Source organism: Urtica dioica, chromosome 4 (genome assembly GCF_054948205.1).
Source record: "Urtica dioica subsp. dioica isolate 48M chromosome 4, U.dioica_male_clone48M_v1_H2, whole genome shotgun sequence".
NCBI classification, from domain to species: Eukaryota; Viridiplantae; Streptophyta; class Magnoliopsida; order Rosales; family Urticaceae; genus Urtica; species Urtica dioica.
The window spans coordinates 8985393-9001849 of NC_142759.1; the positions used below are offsets into that span (position 1 = coordinate 8985393).

The 16457-nt window shown below is 37.6% G+C and overlaps 2 protein-coding genes across 2 annotated transcripts; one reads left to right on the forward strand and one right to left on the reverse strand.

Moving 5' to 3' along the window:
• Positions 1–498: 498 nt before the first annotated feature.
• LOC149400129 (senescence-associated family protein, putative (DUF581)) lies at positions 499–1804 on the reverse strand. Its single transcript, XM_089612947.1, has 2 exons — positions 1049–1804; positions 499–931 (listed from the first exon to the last, which is right to left on the reverse strand). The coding sequence occupies exons 1-2, from the start codon at positions 1651–1653 to the stop codon at positions 766–768; spliced, it is 771 nt and encodes a 256-aa protein (XP_089469073.1). The 5' UTR covers positions 1654–1804; the 3' UTR covers positions 499–765.
• A 6517-nt stretch (positions 1805–8321) lies between these two features.
• Positions 8322–10934, forward strand: VPS2.1 (SNF7 family protein). The gene is made up of 5 exons (XM_089613567.1): positions 8322–8547; positions 9210–9340; positions 9596–9700; positions 9791–10051; positions 10560–10934. Exons 1-5 carry the CDS (start codon positions 8511–8513, stop codon positions 10701–10703), a joined length of 678 nt encoding a protein of 225 aa, XP_089469693.1. The 5' UTR covers positions 8322–8510; the 3' UTR covers positions 10704–10934.
• The last annotated feature ends 5523 nt before the right edge of the window (positions 10935–16457 follow it).

Consider the following 16457-nt stretch of genomic DNA (forward strand, 5'->3'; position numbering starts at 1 on the left):
AACTGAGATCACGTTTATACTTTGTATACCGGGCTTTGTAATCAGAGCGCGTATGATACAATTAGAACCAAAATTGTTATTTAACTTGTTTCCTGTTTCGAACTGCAAATTAAATATAACATCACAACAAACATAATAACATTTGAAAGCTAAATGTTTATTAGGGGCCTACTTGAGAAAAAAAAAATATTAGGGAGACTGGAAAGTAAAATTTACATATAAAAATACAAAAATAAAAAACAAACTGTCCAATCCACTCTATTATTCAATTCTCTATCCATGTTTTTAGTTTACTGGCTTACGCCAATGGCAGCTTAAAATACTGTATTCGTTCAGTTCAGGAATTATAATTTTGATAAGTTTCTGATCAACCACTGTGACGTTGGACTTCTTCTCGATCCAACTAAAAAAAAAATATTCGATTCTGTTCATCGGTCATTGGCTTACGCATTAAAAATAAAAATAAAACAAAAAATAACAACAACAACAACAAGAACGGAACGTAAACTCTAAATCCATATCAGATCTCTTACGTCTTTCCTTTTTATTCAGAAAAGTATAAGGTTGTGTTATCTTCATTACAATATACGAGGGCGTCGTTGATCAATCAACCTTCATGCTCACTATATCGTACAAAATTTCTTCCTGCGAGGTTGGGTTAGCGCAGCTTAACACAGCTGTTAGATCGCAGTACTATGTATATATATATATAAGCTGTTATTATACATATATATATATATATATATATATATATATAATTTATTGCTAAATGGCAACAATCCCAGTCGAGAAGATTTGGTCTCTTGAATAAGATGAAGTTGAAGCATGTTCAACCACAGATCTCGCTGCCTCGGATCTGCACAGCTCTTTCCTCTCATCCGTCAAGATTTGGCTCGCTCGACACTCTGAGCTACAAAACGCCTTCTCTCCTCTGTAAAATTAACTTCGAATTAGCCATATATCTATATTAAAAAGCAAATAGAATAATCGTTTATTCTTTTTAAAATTTTAATTTAATTTTAAATCTCCGGTTTGTTCGTTGTAGTACCTGTACATGTAAATGTCCTTTCCATGGAGTTTCTTCTTGCACAAATGGCAAGAGCTGAGAAAATCCGAAGCGGGAAACAGACTTTGACTGTGAGTATCTTCTTTGCAGCTCGTCGACGTGATGCTAAAAATGTCGTTGTTTCTCTTCTGCGAATCATTCGTCGTCCTTTTATTCTTCACACTACTGATACTAGCTCTCGCAATTTCACCGCCGTCGTAGTAGACCTTGGTGTACGACTTGTCGTTCAGGCCGTGACAAGTCACAAACGTGTAATCCTCGTCGTCGTCGTCCTCGCCGAATCGCCGATAGCAATCGCGGCTCTTCACGGGAATCGGATTGGACCTCGATCGCGATCGCGATTGAGCCGTCGCCGCCGCCGCGGCGGTGCTGTGCTTGGCTAGAAGGACGTGGTCGCCGGATTTCTCAAGCGCCGCGACGATCCCGAGCCCGACCACTCCTAGGTCATAGTTTTTCAGGCCTCTCGGGGATTGGATCGCGAGCTCCGGCCTCGGACCAGCTTCTAGAAGCCCGAACCGCTTCCCTGAGACCAGAAGCTCCGAGAGCTTTCCCATCATTGGTGTGGTTCTCTTGCTCAAATTTGCCATTTTAGTTGAGAGAGAGAGAACTGTGATTTTATTTTTTATTTTTATTTTTTGTATCGATCTTTCAGAGAGCTAACGTTTGGGACACGGATTTATATCGAGAGTTGGAGAGACTTGGTGGACTTAGCCCACGGTTTGGTTTGGAATTATATGGACGATGATAGGTATAGCTAGACCAATCAATCATTTTTTCTAATATATATTATATTACAATAAGAAATAATAATCTTAAAGTTTTTATAAAACCGGACTCCAATAAGATTATATAAAATGTCACTTGTCAGAGTGGGTCCCAGCTTTGATGAGAAATTATTTTTTGTCCATTTGTAATGATTGGGACCCAGTCTTTTTGGGTCTGGCCCACCGCCGGTCATGTTTGGCGGACAGTAAAAGATTCTCTCGGGGATTTTTGAACCGTTAGATCAGGTACAGGTGTTCCTCATCTAAACTTGATTGTACTTCAATTATTGCTAATACGACTTAGGAGTTGTTTTAAAAGGGAGAAGTACACAAATATCAAATGGTATTTTGTATTTTTCAAATTGTATATTATATCCTAATTTTTAATTTTAGATGATTTTTTTTATGTTTCAAATTTTATATTTGTGTAGCTATTTTTTTAATTCTGGATGAATTTTTTCTTTGTTTTGTATGAAACGGTAAGCCCAAAAAAAAAAAACACTAATTAATAAAAAATTATAAAATTAGATATTTACATAAAAAATTAAAGATAATTGGGGAATCATATTTGGAAAAGAATTATGAGAGGTAATCTAAATGTCGTAGAGCCTTTTTAAAATTAATGGATGAATAAAGAATTAATGTTTTTAGGTGGTAGTAAAAGGTCATTTTTATTGATCTTTTGAAAGTTTTTTAATTTTTTTTACTGTTTGAGTTATATTTATATATATTTACTGTTTAAAATATTATTTATAAGAAAATTAGTATTTGTAGAGATGTTGCACTTTTTTCCTTTTTATTTTTATTTTTATTTTTCTTTGTAATCACAAACCCACTATAAACCGAAGGCCCACATTTTGGGCTTGATAGTGACCCGACTTAAGCAGGATTGTGGGGGCCGTCTCTTTCTGTTATAAAGACTGAAACACCCTTCTCTTTGCTCGTATCTTCGAAAATTCCCATCAGATTTTGTGTGTTATGTTTTTTGAAGGGTTGATTTTATGTATTATTGATGCTGCAAAATATTCAGAGAGAATAATTATTAATTTTGCAAGATTTTTGTGCAAGCTTTAGAAGTGAAGTACATAATTAATCAAGATTTAAAAATTTTGTCCGGCTTTATAGACACACATTTTTTTGTAACTAGTGGTAAACATTTTACATTACGAAAATAGCGAATTTTAAATGTGAATGATCATTTTTTCCTTATATAATTTTTTTCCCAATTGCTCTTAGATTTTACTCTTAACCATGACTTTATTTTATCGCGCTAATTATCGTTATCTAATAAATTTAACGTATACAATATACTGTTAACCTATAATATAAATATATAATTTAATCAGTAGCATATATAGATATACATATAAAAATTTCTACTGTATATATTTTATCTAATCACATACCGCTTATTGTACACGATATACTGATTCCGTTATATTGTATACAATATACACATAATGTGACTATTCTACATTGTTAGCGTCGGAGTTACAACGACGACAAATATATTGTATACAATATATTGATAATGAGATTATTGCATAGTGTTAGCGTCCGAGCCACGACGACGGCAGATACAGCCTCCCACAAGCATTCGAGCTCCGGTCCGGTGGCGCGGAGTTTGGCGCGCTTTCGCATATCATAGATCTTATTTGTATATTGATACCACATGTCAAATCCGCAGGGACGTTGAAATCGATCGGAGAGGAGCGTCGGAGCCACGACAATGGCGGAGACGGCCTCCCATGAGCATTTGAACTGCTCGTCGATAGGGACGGAAAGGAGTGTAGGAGCCACGACGACGGCTGAGACTACCTCCCATGAGCGTTTGAGCTCCGACGTGACGGTTCAGAGTTCGGCGCGTTTTTTTATCTTGTAAATTTTGTTTGTATACTGAGCGCGCATTGAATAAAGGTATTTTGGTCTTAAAAAAAATAAGTAAAAACTAACGTTTTCGTAAAGTATTAAAAAGCCCTCTATTTTTTAAAAGTATCAACCAAAATCTACCCTTCTTTTTTATTTGAATTTTATAAAAAGGAACAATGCTATACTTTATAGTTCATAGAAAGTGAGAGTTTATTTATACTATAAATTAATCGAATAAATTATATTATAAAAACAGGACGTACATGTTTCAAAAGCGGTTTAGCATAGTTATACACTAATACAAATCTTTTTGGTATCATTATTCCGAATCCGCTCAATATTGCGATTTTTTTTTCCATGTTGACATGAATGGGTTTTTTTTCTTTCGATATTTTTTTGGCAGTTTGTTTTTCTATAGTGGAGCATCTTAGAATAAAGCATGATAATTCGTTGCAATTTTTTGTTTTTCGAGGCATCAACTTTATAATCAATTTTAACAAATAAATAAAGTAGAAGATTACATTGATTTTTTTTTTTTTTTTTATGTATCTCAATTAAGTTAATTCAACCACTTTAAAAGCTTACATGATCAATAATGGTTCTTTTTCTTTAGTTGAAGTGTATTGGAGTTTAATATACATATCTGAGAGAAAAGTAGAACGAAGCGATTGTGATCAAACTCATAATCTCAATCTAATAAAATAAGTGTGAATACTTTTGTTATTATATTATTTTATCCCATTATGGTCGTCATTAGTGATCATTGTGGTGATATGGTTGGTTAGGGGTGTTTTTGTCTTTTAAGGTGAAAACTTTTGTGATCCTCCTCCGAGTCCATCCATAGAATTATTCTTTTCCTTTTAATTTTGTGACATTTAAAATGGGTACCCACCATATTGAAAGGTTTACCACCAAAAGACAAGACAATGTGGGACCTTGTCACATGCGAGATTACGTGTACTAATATTATTGGCTCATGTTATTTAGGGACCACGTGAACATTAGTTGGGCCGAGCGAAATGAAAGTGATCTCGTCTCTATCGCAATTGGGCTGGCCCACTAGCCCGCGCGAGAATGGCATGTTTGCTATCAATAAGCCTAAACTCTGAACTCCCGAAAAAGAATTGCACAAAGCTTTCATTAAAAAACGGGTAGAATACCCATCGATACAGACGAATAACATCTTAGACACGACACAGACTTATATCGGATTGAATCTAACACTAAGTACAGATGTTCGCTCATATTGTGCATACTTCCGACAAAAGGAAGAATAAAGAACACACTCAAAATCGAGCACACATTTGGCTCTTTCGATAAACCCACAACGGTTAATGGAAAGATCCAAACGACCGCGGTCCGATGACCATGAAGAAGATGACTCTTCGACCTGCATAGACACGAATCTAACAGGAGATCCACACTAGGATAGTGAAGGACGGCTATTCCGCCTCCAATAAAACAAAACATACAAATTACCAAACTCAAACAAAGTCTTAAAAAACAGTAAAATTAAACAACCAGAAATACAATTGAAAATCAACTTTGGTATCACGTGTTTGCTCGCGGAAAGCGAGAGACAATCGAACAAGCGAGAAAGCCCCCACACTGCCATTTTCGGTGACCATCGCCGAGCCCCCGCCATCTTTAACAAGGACCCACGCTGGATCATTGACGGTGGAGACACATTAGGCAGCGACAACTCACTCCGTGCCACCGACGACGACAGAGACACACACCTTCGCACCACCTGTAGAGGACCACCACCACGAAGCCGGCCACCGTCGCGAACGAGAGAGCGTACATCCACAGGCGCCGCGTCTGCATCTGCCGGGCGCGGGCATCGATGTCCACGGCGGGCTTTGCGGCGGCGCGTTTGGGGGGACGACGGACGGCGGTGGAGAGGGAGGCGGGGAACGGGTGCCGGATCGCCGGAGGCAGAAGTTGGCGGAGGATGGGGGCGGCGGGGGGCCGGAGGAGATGGGATCTGAGACGATGGGCGAGGATGCGAGCGTTCCGAATCTCGCCGCACAATCACTGCACGCCGACATCGGTGCCGCCACACCGTCGTCGCCGACGTAGTACGCCGCACCACCGCCACAGTCCGCCAGATCCAAGTCGCCGGAGACACCTCGCTGAACCGTCTACTCGGGTTTTCCGGTCGCACACACCACGTCACACGTTCGTCGAAGTCCATGTCTATCCTCCCCCGGAGCCGCACGCTGGACGGCGAGTGGCTGAGATCCACTGCCTGTACCAACAGCTCCGGAGGAAGAAGGGAAGCCTCAGATCTGAGATCTAGATCTGGAAAATTTAGAGAGAAAAACGTTCAGTTTCTAGAGAGAGAAAAGCACTTGGGTTGTATTTACTCTGAACTCTCTTTCGTTTTCGCAAATATCATCTTCCTTCTACTCTCGCCGGTGCCGGTGAGCTAATTGAAGCTCGAATTTTAGACAAAGAGAGATAATTAAAGTAGTGATACAATAGAAAATGCACACGAGAACATAATAAGACTTACAAAAAAGGTATTATAAGAAAATCGTTAGAAATTAGGTAATCTAGGTAATTTCCACATTTATTTATTTTGCTATATTCGGAGTTAAGAGTATTGAGTTTAATTATAATAATTATTTTGGGTATAATTTATGTTTAATGAGACCTATATGCGTTAGGTATTGAGTTATGGTTTTAATTTTAATGTTTTTAGGTTTTAATAATATTTTATATGCTCGTTTATGTTAAAGAAACTAGTGATTTCAAAATTGGTTTGCGTTTTTTTTATATGAGTTTAATGTATGAAGAGGGCACATTTTTTTTTTTCTTCTCATTCTTTGTTCCTTAAGAAATTTTAGAGCTTATCAAGATTTTCCTTGTGATATTCATCTCCGGCTTATCAACATTCGTTTATGAAGTACTCATTATTCTAAGGTTCGCTTCTCTCAATTCTCTTGATGAACTTGGTTTGCAAAGTCACCAACATTCATCCGCCATGCTTCTATTGTCTCGAGCAAATTCTCGAACATACTCCTCTGTGTATCTATCAACCACAACCTCACTCTTTTTTAGAAGAGGGAAAAAATGGTGAAATGATCTTTGAATAAAAATTATTGATTCAGGAGATATGTAAGGAAGTTCTCCTAGTGGGACCCACCCTCATGCGTCTTGTTGTGGCGTCCATAAAAAGAGATGCAAAAAGAAAAGAAAAAAAAACTGAATAGATTGAACATAACGTGACTTAATACGCGCATGCCTTCCTCTTTGGGCCAAATTGTCGAGCCCATTCCATAAAAAAAATGTTATGCAAAAGAGAAGAAAACTACAAAAAAAAAATTGTTAATCAGACTCTATCTCATACGTGCGGGCCTTATTATTTGGGCTAAATTGCGAATATAAAGTCTTGATTCGGGGGGATAAATACATATATTAAAAGGAACTTTTTCTCGTTGGGCCTACTCTTACATGTCTTTTGTGGTCCTTATAAAAAATAAAAAAGAAAGAAAAAAAATATATGAAAGAATAGAAAGAGGAGATAAAATTAAGAAAATAATGAAAATGGTATATCAAAATCCCACCTTACACGTGCAATCCTATCCCGTTAGGGCCAAATTGTTGAGCTCTTGCAACTAAAAGGGCTGGAATATGCAAATATATATATATATATATATATATATATATATATATATTTATATATAAAGACAAATGATAAATCAACACTCTGACCTTTTTTAGGCCAAATTATTAGTGTCATTTCTACCAAAAGGATATTTATTCGTCAACCGATATTAAAGAAATGTTTGCGCTCAAATACTAAAAGAAAAGAAGAAATTGGCGAATTTTCTCACCAAATCAATGTCTTAGGCAAAAAAAAAATTAAAAAAAAATCGCACTAATTGACAAAGATACTAAATTTCGGTGCAAAAATTTAGAGTTAATGTTGTAGCGTCATTTTAAATTTCCGGAAAAAAGAACACTCTACTTAAACAAAGAAGTACTTGTGAACTAAATAAAATATCGAACTTTGACATTACTCTTGACCGATAGACTTAAACACCGTCATCGGTACCACGCATCGACATCATCTGCATGCGGCGGCACCCTACCGACACTACTCGCTAGTGCCACCCGTGGTCTAGGTCCACGCGCCACTAGGGCCTCAAAATGTTTATAATTTGAGCTTTAATTATTTGCTAAATTTGTGTTGTAGTTAAAGCTGAATTTTCAATTAAAGAACAAATTTATATTTAAATTTTAATTGAAAATAATTGGTTAAAATTAACCGAATAAAAAACAATTAACCTAGATTAATTGATACTGTTAAAAAAAATTACTCACTATATTGAAACAATTACCCACTATTTACAATTTTGATTAAAACGATTAATTGTAATTAATTGTACTATTTACAATTTCGATTAATAATTAATTTTAACCGTCGGTTAATGGTTAACTGAAGTCAACCAAAAAGTCAACTTTAGTTGTTGCTATTTCTCTGGTTGACATATATTTTTAAACAAAAATTAAAAAGTAAAAATGAAATGAGATTAAGCGGGCTAAGAAAACGATCAGCTGGGACCCACAAAATTGCGCGCCACGTGTGAAGGTGGGGTGGGTGATTTAGTTGATTATTCCTTTTCCCTCTCTACCCACGAACCGCGTTGCGCTGCTTTGTTATACCACGACGATCCATTCCTTGGAAAGAATCTAATTTCGTCACTGTAAACACGCTCTCGTATAATCCAGAGAGAGAGAGAGACATAATTTTATTGGATCCGATCGTATCGAATTTCTGACCTTTTTCCGATCGAAACGCAATGAGTTTCCTATTCGGGAAGCGGAAAACCCCCGCAGGTATGTGCATGTGTCGAAGCCCCACCGTGTGATTAGTTTCTTGATTCCACGGGCTCAATTTCATGAATCGATGTTTATTTTATAATTCAACAGCTATGATTTTAGGTTCGTTTTTTTTTTAGTTTCGTATCTCGTTGTGCTCTCAGAATTAGGGGCGATTCTTGAGTTGACTTGAAGATCGAACATAAATAATTTTTTTTTATTGTTGAGATGGTTAATTTATCATCTTTTTATCTCCTTAAAAAAATCGTGTTCAAAGGATTATAGGTATTTGTAAAGATTGTTCGTCTGATTCTGAATGGAGCTAAATAATTTCTGCTTTACTCGTTTCATTTTGCAGCTATTGATTCCATATACATTTATTTGAACTTTGAATTGAGTGAAATCTAAGAACTTTTTTCTTCTGAAGATACCATGTCTTAACACCAATCTCAAGTATTGACACTATAGCTCTTTGATCAATATCACTAGACTCACTCGTGTATCAACATCCATGCTAAAGTTTCAATACGAACTGTGGGAATTTGTCTTTAATTTGGTTCTTTTATTATTTTTTTTTGAAGTAGTTGTTTGTTTAGCATTGTTGTTAGCATATCGCTGAGCATTATATGACTAATTTTTTTTACTGAGACTAAATATATATATGATTGAGATTGCCTCAGAACTTCTGCGCGAAAACAAGAGGATGCTCGACAAATCTATCAGAGAAATAGAAAGGGAGAGGCAAGGTCTGCAGACACAAGAGAAGAAACTGATTATGGAGATTAAGAAAAGTGCCAAGCAAGGCCAGATGGTATGCTGTTTATATTATGCTCCAGCTTGCCTTTAGCTTTGTATTTTTCGATTAATGAATCTCTCTCTGTATGCTTGCTTCCTTGCTTCAAAGCCACTGGGTTCTCATCTGGGTATAATTTGATAACTATAACTACTTGAAGAAATGTTATTCGATTCATTCTTTGGCTTGCTTAACCGGTGAATTCGAGCTTCGAAGTAGTGGGCATTTATGTACAACATATCTATAGCTACATCGTTGTGTGTCCTGTTTCAGGGAGCTGTGAAAGTTATGGCAAAAGACCTTGTCAGAACTCGGCATCAGATTGAAAAGTTTTACAAGCTCAAATCGCAACTCCAGGGAGTCTCTCTTAGAATCCAGGTACTACTTTCAACGGCAACAAATCTCTTGTATTACTTGCTCTTTCTACGTTCCTTTTTTTTCTTCTTCTCAAAACTGAATTCTTATCAGACGTTGAAATCTACCCAAGCGATGGGAGAGGCAATGAAAGGTGTGACTAAGGCGATGGGGCAAATGAACAGACAGATGAACTTGCCGTCTCTGCAGAAGATCATGCAAGAGTTTGAGAGGCAAAATGAGAAGATGGAACTGACCTCCGAAGTCATGGCAGACGCCATTGACGATGCTTTGGAAGGGGACGAGGAGGAGGAAGAGACAGACGAGCTTGTCAACCAGGTGCTCGACGAAATCGGCATTGATGTCAACCAAGAGGTACTTTTTCCCACCATTGCCGTTTCATCTTTATTTCCCCACCATTTACTTAGTTTCCAGAAAATACCCATCTCAACGTTGAAAAATTCTAAATCCTAAAAGCAAGGTTTACTCATTAGGATACAATACCAGAATTTGATCAAGAAATATAAAAATAGATAAATTATAGCAGTAACTGGGATGTTATAATGAATACCTACTTTTTAAAGTCTATTGAATAATATACCCATCCTTTAGGTGTTTTTTTGTTAATAGAAAAACGTTATAAAAGTTCTTCTAAAATCATATGAAATCAAACACGTTTTATCCGTCGTCAAAGTCTTCAACAAGGAAAACTTGAAATCAGCCTTTGAAATCTGTCAACTCAATAAACTCCATTAAACTGCTTATTGGAAATTGTCTTGTGTAATAATATTAGAAATTGTCTCCCCCTCCCTACATTAGATCGTAAATATATAATTAGTCCTCTAAGTTTGATTAATAATGTTTTATTGGGTTGTATGTACAGCTCGTGAACGCTCCATCGGCGGCCGTTGCTGCACCGGCTTCGAAGACGAAAGTGGCTCAGGTTGAAGCAGCAGCCAGCACCGCCGACGATGGCGGCATCGATAGCGACCTTCAGGCAAGATTAGATAACTTGAGAAGGATGTAGTGTTTTCATCTCGTTATTCAAAGCACTACACATCACATTTACTATTCTGATTATATTCAAGAGTTCATCCGATGTGCTTGTAATATCACTGATTATGCCAGGATGTATGGGTTCTGGATTTCCGCCAAGATTTCGATTAAGTTACGTTCCGTAACTATATTTATAATATAGAACACATCTGTAAGAAGAAGAAGAAGAAAAGTAAATAAAACAAAATCTGTTGATGTTGAATGAGTTCAATGTAGGAACATTCTTTTAAGATTAGTGATGGATCAAGGTAAAAAAAGTTCAATTTGGATGTCCAACCCAAATTAGTAGAGTTAAATGTCTTAGAATTAGTTTATAAATAAACAAATCTAAAATTTAGTACATGTCCGGTCAGGACAAAAATGTGGTCACAATTTTTAAAATCAAACAAGACAGTTTTGGACTGATCTATAAAAGCAAACCGGACCGGATTGAATAAAAATCGTTTCAAGTGAACGGACGTTTTAAAAAACCGATGGTCTGATCCATTCGAACACCCCTAACTCGTGTAATAGCCGTGCACAATGATAGGATTGGAGAGAGGCTCGTAATGATAACAGTCTTGTGTAACAAACCGTTGTGCAAGTTTTAAAATTCTAACAAGTTTGCCGTGGCAAACTCATAACTTCGTTTGTTTGGATGACAATATTTGATCACTATAGTGGTTTTTGTAAGAAAAAGAATACAGCAAGTTCGTCATGGACTTTGCTTCATGATTGTCTTTAATTACCGTCATGCAAAATTACCTAAAAAATAAATTAACTTTGATTGTATTTTATAATTCTCATTTTCATTTCATTCTTGTGCTTTTCTTCTCATATTCTACCTTTTTCCTTCCCTCTCATTCTTCTTCTTCTCAGCGCTATTTTCTTCATCTTCCTGTCCTCTGAACACAACAAAGTCACCCCTCTAACCGTGTACCACATTTACAATGTTGATCGTAGGTTAGAAAATCTTAATCCTAACTGATATACATACATACATATATACTAGTAATAATAATTATTAATACTATTTAATCAATTTTGGTGCCAACGATTGATTGGTTATGCGCTGACGTGATGGACCCAAGATAAACATTAAGGTATTGGGCTACTGGGCCATAGAAGTTAGATCAGCAAAGCCTTTTTAACGCTTTAAACCAAGGTTTAAAATATCGATACCGATATCCATACCGAGGTTCTGATTTTACAGATATATCGAGTATCGACGGATATTATATAACAATTTCAATACCGACTACCGATTATATCGGTGATATATCGACAAAAATTCTATAAAAAATTAATTTTAAAAAACCCAATATATATATATATGCATATACATCATCAATTCCAAATTATAAAAGTACAAATTAATTACTACAGCTTTTTAATTAATTATCTTCTCACCCTTTTTAAAAAAAATACCTATATCTTTTTAATTAATTAGTTTTTCATCCCCTTTAAATTTATCCTCTTATTTTCATTATTATTTTATTATGTTAAAGACAAAGTTAGAGAAACTTATTTTCGTGCACTTGTTGATATTAGTATGTATAGTAACATATAGCTCAAAATCTAATTATAAATAAAGGGCTAAGCAACATTATTTTTTTGGGCTTTTTTCTATGTGTTGGGCTTATTAGATTTCCTTTTCATTTAACCTAATGTAATGGTGGCTCTCTAACTCTCCAGAATAATCCAGATGCGCCTCTTCTCTGCAAAAAAAAAAACACGCAAAAGAAAGAAAAAAAATTCTGATGCCTCACCCTTCTTCTTCCCGAAAATCCAGTGCACTTTTCCACTTGTCTTCTTCTTTCTTTCTTTCCTCCTATTCTATTACTTCAAGACACGCCGTGGCTGGCGCAAAAGGATACGGAAGCCAATCGAGCTATGTCTTTCGCAAGCGAAGGACGTGTATGAGTTCAAGAGGCTTCTGCAGAAGCAGCGCGACATCTCTCTTTTTTTTTTTTTTTTTTTTTTATTTCGGTATATCTATCTTCTTCCCTCTTCGTAACCGGTATTTTGGCGAGATTTTAACATTTTAAACTCGATATTATTAAAAACGAGATATCGACGAGATTTTCACGAGATAGGTTCCCTTAAAAACGATATATCATTCCTAATCCGAATCCCTTTAAACCCCCGAATCCCTTTAAAGCCCCCGTACGTAGCATTCTCTCACGGCCCAAAAGCAAACACACTCTGATTTTGAACCTAGGCATCTAATGGCGAGCGATAATGCGATGGAATGGGCGGTGAAGAAGTGCGGTGGGTTCTTGGAGAAGCTGGAGCGCGAATCACCCAAGTCCTACGCCACCTTCCTCCGAGACATGGCCTCCTTCGATCCTTTCCTCAACGCAGACAAAGAAGCTAGCCTCGACCACCTCCGCCACGTGGTTTTCAAGTCTCAACCCAAGCTTGTCAAGCACTTCCAACAATACCTCCAACAACCCGAAACCAGCGATGACCATGATTGTGAAGATGCTAACAGACTACCAGATTACCTACGCGTGAGGAACAAGTCCAACTACAGCATCCTCGCGTGCGCCGAGTCCGACATTCCACGTGACCACGTCCTCAACAACGGCTTCTGCGAGCTGTTGCCAGCGACTCAGAGGAATTTCAAGAGCCGAAATATAAGCAGCGAAGAGGAAAACAATGAGTTGAAACGGGAAGAGAAGCTGTTCGAGGCGGACATGCTGCCGGTGCTGCTGAAGCGGCTCGTGGAGAAGCTGGTCAAGGCAGGCCCACAGTTCCTCACACCCCAACAGCTTGAGCTCATCAAGGCCCAAATCAAGGAGAAGCGCCTCACGCAAGGCATCATTCGAAAGCTGACCCCCAACGCCTTATCTCACTTGGCTCTCCGCTTGACCCACAAGAGGATGGAATCCAAACTCGCAATCTTGGATCGCCGCATTCAATCTCGTCTACATTGGCAAAAATTGCAACTACTTGCTGGAGAAGACAAACACCACCATATCTTGGATGATCTCCGCTCCAAGATCAAGACACTGGAGTTGGAACTCAACCTCTTGGCTCATCAAATTCCAAGTCGCAACTCATCAACCGCTTATAACCTCCAAAGCAAAAAAATATAACTCACACTTGAATGTTCTTGTTCTGTTTTTATTTTATTTTTTATTTGTTGAATGTTGTAGTCATCCTTTGAGGAGGTATTCATTTGAGAATTATTATTTATTTGAGCAGTACTTGCTGCCATGTTTACATTACCATAACTGATGTTTGTTATGTCCTTGATTTGGTTCGTATGACCTTCTTCATTGACGTTGAAGAATAAATCACTATTTTGTTTTAGACACATAAAATCATTAAGAAAATAAAGAGCTCATAATTTGATAGGGAGCAAAGAGAACAGCAACACCGATAGAAGGTGGTTTGAGTCCGTGGATAAAAGATCTCTCCCGAATTTCCTCCACCACGTTGACCGTTGGAAAAAGGGTACTTATATTTTTATTTTTTTATTATTCCTACATTTTTAAAATTATTGACATAATTATGCCAACAAGGAATATGATGAGGTGTGTGCCTATGTGACTTTGATTCCTCAACCTGAGGTAGAGATATGATTATTGAACTTTTCTTATTAAAGTGTGAATATATTGATATTAACAAAAATATCTGGTATGATGAAATGAAATTAACAAAAATCGCAAGGAGACGGCCTCTAATTTCCTGCATGATAGTAAAGCTCATTGATTGAATTATGAAAATTTATGTTTTGCCCCGAAATAGTGTGTACTGATCAAGAATAACCTTTATCGTCTCCGAATAACCTTAGGGCCAAGCCTTGGGTTAAGAAAAGATGGCTAGTATAGGGCCTATAGCCATAAAACTATTTCCTTCTTGTCAATGTCAAGTAACCTATAGCCTTCTTGTGATCCATATTATTATACATGTTTCTGTCAATATATAATAATATTATTCTTTCTCAATGTCAATAAGGCGGAGGGTTGTATATGTTAAGGTCGCTGAATAATTCAAGTACTTGTCAACTCCTTATAAAGGGTTCACAATCAGCTGCTTGAGATGAGGATGCACAGTCCTTAGGAGTGCAAGCAGGCTCATCATATTGTCCAACATAGACTGGCCGTGGAGAAGGAAAAGAAAGATCACTAAATGGATCACTGACATCATCAAGTTCACTGATGTTGACAAAAGGAAATATGTGCTCATGGAACACCACTCCCAAGAGATGAAAATTTCCTTCTTGTCAATGTCAAGTAACCTATAGCCTTTGACCTCCGGAGGAAAACCAAGAAAAACCTACCTCCGTTCTCTAGGCTCAAACTTGGTTCTGTGAGCTATAAGGGTTGATGCATATGCAAGACAACCAAAAACTCTCAGCCGATTTGCCTTTGTATCTACCGCACTCTTTGTATCATGTACTCATCTTCCCCGCCGGCTCACGAGGTTCTCCGGGCTAAACCCGTCGCTTCAGACGTACACGCTTCTCCTCAGCTGCTGCACCGAGGCGAGGTCGCCCCGGGACATGGGGTTCTGCTGCGAGCTGATGAGGATCACGGGCCCGGCCCACGCGTTCTTGGTCTCGATGCCGTCGGCGGGCCCGGACGGGGAGAACGCTTATAGTTTTATTAATCAGAAATCATAGTTTGTTCGTGCACAAACTATGCATTTAAAAAAAATTAACTATATTTGGTACGTATATATGGTTCCATTTCCTCCTTGTTCTCCTGCTCTTCTTTCACTGAATCTGCACCCAGAAAACAAATTAATTAGAACATACATGTAATCATTTATCACGATAGAGAAAGAGAACACAAGTTCTGTATTAACCTTTGATAGTTGCTAGGGTTTTGGATGCTGCAGCATTAAACTCGGAGTCCACACTCAAAGAAGTACAAATGAACTCTTCACGCCTTCCCTCATTTGTGTTTATGTTTTCTCTGTAATATTATCAGAGCAAATAGTGAATAACATGACAACATTGTCATGCCATGAGCTAAGCAAAAGCAAAAAAAAAAAAAACAACTTACTCGATGGTCGATTGTATCTCTGCAACAGTCTTCTCGTTCACACTCTTCACCGACGACTGCATATTTCCCCATTGTTGTTTCGAATGCTCGACTCTCTCCACACTGCAATGAAATTAAGATGATTTATCAGATTTCTGAAATTGAACAACTGAAAGTACTCGTATGCATATTTGATCGTCACCATTGAGTTATGCAATCATCCGCAAAAGTCCTGTGTTGAGCCACCGAGAATGTGTTTTCCATGCAATCATTTTCTGTGGCGTCTAAGAAGGCGCTCATTTCCTTGGTCGCGCTGACTGTGAGGTGTCGAATCTCGCGCATCTCTCGCACCAATCTCTTCTTCTCTTCTTCATCCGACATCTTTAGTCGCTGAATGCCATTTCCATGTTTTTTACCTTGAATGCCATTTCCATGTTTTTTAGTCGCTGACATCTTTCATACTGATTTTCCTCTAGTAATCGGTCTACTTGGGAAGCCCGACCATGGACTTTGTTGAAAAATGTCGTCGTCGCACTAGAAATCATTTTCGCTGCAACCATACTTCTTTTGATCCCCTGTGAAGAAAGAAACAGGACTTGTTAGTCTATGCCATTTCAGGATCAGACTTTTGAGACACAATCATATATACCTCCTCTTGTTGATTGGTGTAGAAATCCAATATCTGCCTCTGCTCGTTGACAGAATTTTGAATGTCGCAAATTACCTCATTCGCATCCGCAACTACACTG